Source organism: Zea mays, chromosome 9 (genome assembly GCF_902167145.1).
Source record: "Zea mays cultivar B73 chromosome 9, Zm-B73-REFERENCE-NAM-5.0, whole genome shotgun sequence".
In the NCBI taxonomy this organism is placed as follows: Eukaryota; Viridiplantae; Streptophyta; class Magnoliopsida; order Poales; family Poaceae; genus Zea; species Zea mays.
In genome coordinates this window covers 3,820,852-3,825,045 of record NC_050104.1, presented here as the reverse complement: position 1 = coordinate 3,825,045, position 4,194 = coordinate 3,820,852, and the positions used below count along the sequence as shown (strand labels likewise).

General features: G+C 47.7%; 1 protein-coding gene across 1 annotated transcript; it reads right to left on the bottom strand.

Annotated features, from left to right (window-relative positions):
* Positions 1-2,450: 2,450 nt before the first annotated feature.
* LOC103639665 (xyloglucan endotransglucosylase/hydrolase protein 2) lies at positions 2,451-3,855 on the bottom strand. Its single transcript, XM_020544145.1, has 4 exons — positions 3,678-3,855; positions 3,450-3,556; positions 3,130-3,329; positions 2,451-3,033 (listed from the first exon to the last, which is right to left on the bottom strand). Exons 1-4 carry the CDS (start codon positions 3,853-3,855, stop codon positions 2,658-2,660), a joined length of 861 nt encoding a protein of 286 aa, XP_020399734.1. The 3' UTR covers positions 2,451-2,657.
* Positions 3,856-4,194: the final 339 nt, after the last annotated feature.

The window sequence follows — 4,194 nt, the reverse complement described above, 5'->3', positions numbered from 1 at the left end:
AAAAAGGGGGAGATTGAAAGGGAATTAGGCTTACACCTAGTTCCTAATTAATTTTGGTGGTTGAATTGCCCAACACAAATAATTGGACTAACTAGTTTGCTCTAGATTATATGTTCTACAGGTGTCAAAGGTTCATCTACAACTATACTAAATCGACTGTCCGGAATACCGTAGATTATTCCGGACAGGAGAAGCTTTTTGGAAAAACAGGCCAAGCGCGGACCGTCCGAGCCCTTGCGGCGGACCGTCCGCAACACCAGGATGACACTCGGACAGAACCAATGCAAAAATCCAAGTATGCACTACGGACCGTCCGAAGGAAAAGCAAGGACCGTCTGAGACCGTGCGCGGACCGTCCGGGCTCAGGCGCGGACCGTCTGGTAGGTGAGAAACCGAAAAACCCGAAGGTAACGGGTTCAGAAAAATGAATTATAGCGGCCTCGCAGACCGTCCGGGGTGCACGACCGGACCGTCCGCGACTGGCTTTATCTAACATCTGACGACGCATTAAATGCAATATAGCCGTTGATATAGCTGTTACTGCTGACCGTTGCGTTTTCAGCCGTTGATCTACAGGCGCGGACCGTCCGGACCAGGCGGGCAGACCGTCCGCGGTCGGCAGAATGGAGCAACGGCTAGGAAGTGGTTGGTGGCTACAAATACAACCCCAACCACCTCCATTCACTTCACCCAAGCATTCCAACCTTCAACATTCAATACAAGAGCTAGCAATCCATTCCAAGACACATTCAAAGCCTCCATCTCTCCAAGTTTCACAATTGAGAAAAGAGATCATTAGTGATTAGTGACTTGAGAGAGAAAGTGGTCCGTGTGTTATTTGTCGCTTTTGTCGCTTGGCTTTTGCAATCGTGCTTTCTTTCAATCTTTCTTGCGATCAACTCAATTGTAACCAAGGCAAGAGACACCAATTGTGTGGTGGTCCTTGCTGGGAAGTTTGTTCCCGTTTGATTGAGAAGAAGAAGCTCACTCGGTCCGAGGGACCGTTTGAGAGAGGGAAGGGGTTGAAAAAGACCCGGCCTTTGTGGCCTCCTCAACGGGGAGTAGGTTTGCGAGAACCGAACCTCGGTAAAACAAATCCTTGTGTCTCACTTCCATATTCGCTTGCGATTTGTTTTGCACCCTCTCTCGTGGACTCAATTATATTTCTAACACTAACCCGGCTTGTAGTTGTGATTAATTTTGTAAATTTCAGTTTCGCCCTATTCACCCCCCCCCCCTCTAGGCGACTTTCACACTTAATTATACAACTTATTATTTGTATTTTATTCTCTCTACTAATAATTTTTATACCAAATCATGAACTCGTTGTTCATTACATAGATTTTGGATCATGATATCATTAATCATTACGATACTTATTGATTATGAGAAGAACAAATATATTGGAGATGAAACCCGCGGGTAACCCATGGGTACCCGTTAACCCGATGGGTACGGGTTTGGGCAAAATCTCAAACCCGTCATGGGTACGGGTTTTTTAATGGGCATAGATATTTTTCATGGGTACGGGTTTGGGACGGCAAAACCCAGCGGGTTTGTACCCGTTGCCATCTCTAGATGGGGGTCCCTGATTTACTGCCTATGGTACCTGTTCGATGGCTCTACATCGCCTATCTACATGGCATTTCTCTTACCACGGTGTCGACTTGGTATGCTTCTACCGCTTCTATGTACCTGTCACTCATCCTTCTGTTATTGCAAAAATTATTGTGCTATTCCTCTGTTGTTTTGGGTGTTAGTTTTTTGTTGTGCTAAGGACTGAACATATTTTGGGTGTGTTAATACTTTAATTATTGTCCGCACATGGTTTGTGTTCTTCTGATGATGGCTCATGGATCCTACAAAATATGTGTTAGGATTTGGAGATCCATGCAGGTACTACCACAGGGTGCTCGTCCCTTGTGTTTATGGCTCTTACATGCATTAGGTCGTTTCTGAGACTACATTAGCGCAATGGACTCTATGGTGTTTGAGGTTGCTGAATTGGATGGAGCAACAATGATTTGCCATGCTAACAGTAAAAGGAAAGGTTATTTGTTGGTTTTAACGTTACTAATTGCTACAAAGTATCATAATTTGTATGGAGGGCATCCAGTTTTTATTGATGCCTAACTTTAGCAACCACTCCATATTTTGATCTATCTTTTTATAAGTTTGAGTTCATGTGACTTATTTTAGAAACTTGAGCTCACAAACTTCCTCTTATTTGGTCATTAGTCGTGTTGTAACAAGACTATTTGATGGAGTAAACAACAACATCAGTTAGTCAAATAAAAAAATAGTATGCGGAGAGCGGAGACAATAAATAAAAAAAATTGAGATCTTTTTGGTGGATAGTTTACGTGAGTATTGTTGTGAGCCGTCGCAACGCACAGACAACCGACTAGTCAGTATTAAAGTACCAAATAAAAATAATAAAAATGGAAAAATATAGAATTTCAGTTGTCTCAAATTAAACAATAATAATGCCTGAAACACTCGCAATAACATACAAAAAAAAGTTTACAAACCAGCACACTGCGAGTGATCCTCACTCTTTATACTAGTATTATTGTGCTAAGATATTATCTCACACCAGCAAGAGTTTATATATGATTCACATAAAACTTTATATCCACCATATATATACCAGCACATCAAATATACGCGCACTCGATTTTGCGGGAGCTCTTGCAGTAGTCGTAGGTCATGTACTTCTTGACGACGCCCTCGTAGGCCGCCCGCTGCGCCGCGGTGATGTTCCGGTATCCGACGCCGTTCCACCACAGGCCCGGCGAGCCACACCGCGGCGTCGCGCTGGCCGTGGCGCAGCCGCTGACGTCGAACCCCTGGTACCCAGCCGTGAAAGGTGCCCTGGACCAGTCCACCTTGGTCCGGCCGCCGTCCGTGGCCCAGGTGGAGCCGTCCCAGATGCTCCCGCGGATCAGCATCGGCTTCGTCGGGAACTCGTACCCCGGCACGCTGCCCCTCAGGTTGCGCACCACCCGGATCGGCGTCTCGTCGACGAACATCCTGTGGGATTATTGCATCATCGATCATCGTTGACAAACATGCAGTTCATCGTCGGCGACTAGCTGGCAGGACGTGAGAAAAACTATAGGGCTTTACACGAGCTGGTAGGGGTTCCACAAGATCTTGTAATCGTGGAAGCCGGCGGCAGGGTCGAACCAGAGGTGCAGCCGCTGCTCCCTGCCGCCCTTGCCGTTGACGAAGAAGTTGGTTTGGAGGGTGACGGGCACGCCGTCCTTGTCGCCCAGGAACTCGAAGTCCACCTCGTCACGGGTGCCGTCTTCCGGCTGCGAAATGAGCTACAAGAAGCAGAGACCCATATGCGTGCATGGTCTTCGTTACTGTAAACTAGCATACATGCATATGATATAAAAATAAAAATGAACAACAACAAGTGTATCTATATATCTAGAGCTCACGTAGAAGGTTGTGACGACGCCGGCCGTGTAGCCGGACGGCAGCTTCATCCTCAAGTGGAAGAACCCTGACCCGTACGTGGACTTAGACTTGAACCCACCACCACGAGCTGCACGATCAGATCACGGCAATGCATGTCATCGTCACGAATTAATTCGAGAGCGCCAAACTGCCCACACGCCTCGTCGTCTCTCTTGCGTGTGCATGCATGCAGTACGTACCGGCGGAGCTCTGATCCAAGATGAGGTTAACCTCAGTCCCATGATCGACCAGGCGCCCCCAGTCCTTCACATAGTTCACGTCGAACAACGCCGGCGCTGCCCCTGCTGCCGCCGGCGGCCCCAAGCTAGCACCCCCGGTTAGTAGTAGCAGGAGGAGGAGAAGCCATGCGCGCACCTCGGAAGCCATTGCAGGAGCAGGCCCAAAAGAGACCTAAGCTGCTAACTTGCTTTCTCTCGAACACCCGGCCGGCCCCAGCACAAGCCCTGTGGCGATGGTCCACCTCACCGGCCGGCCGGTCTCGCCGTTTTATAGCTGGCGGTAGCCAAGTCCTGCTGTTGCGAGGGTTAACCTCGCCGGTTTCGGAGGATTAATGCTAGGTACGGTGAAATTGGTGATGCATCGATCAGTTGCCATTAGTTAGATGTGTTTATTATTAAGGCGGGTTAGTGAGATGCTTTATTAACTACCATTGGCGAGAGATCGATCGATGCTTTAAGATGTTAAATTATACCACTAGTTAATAAT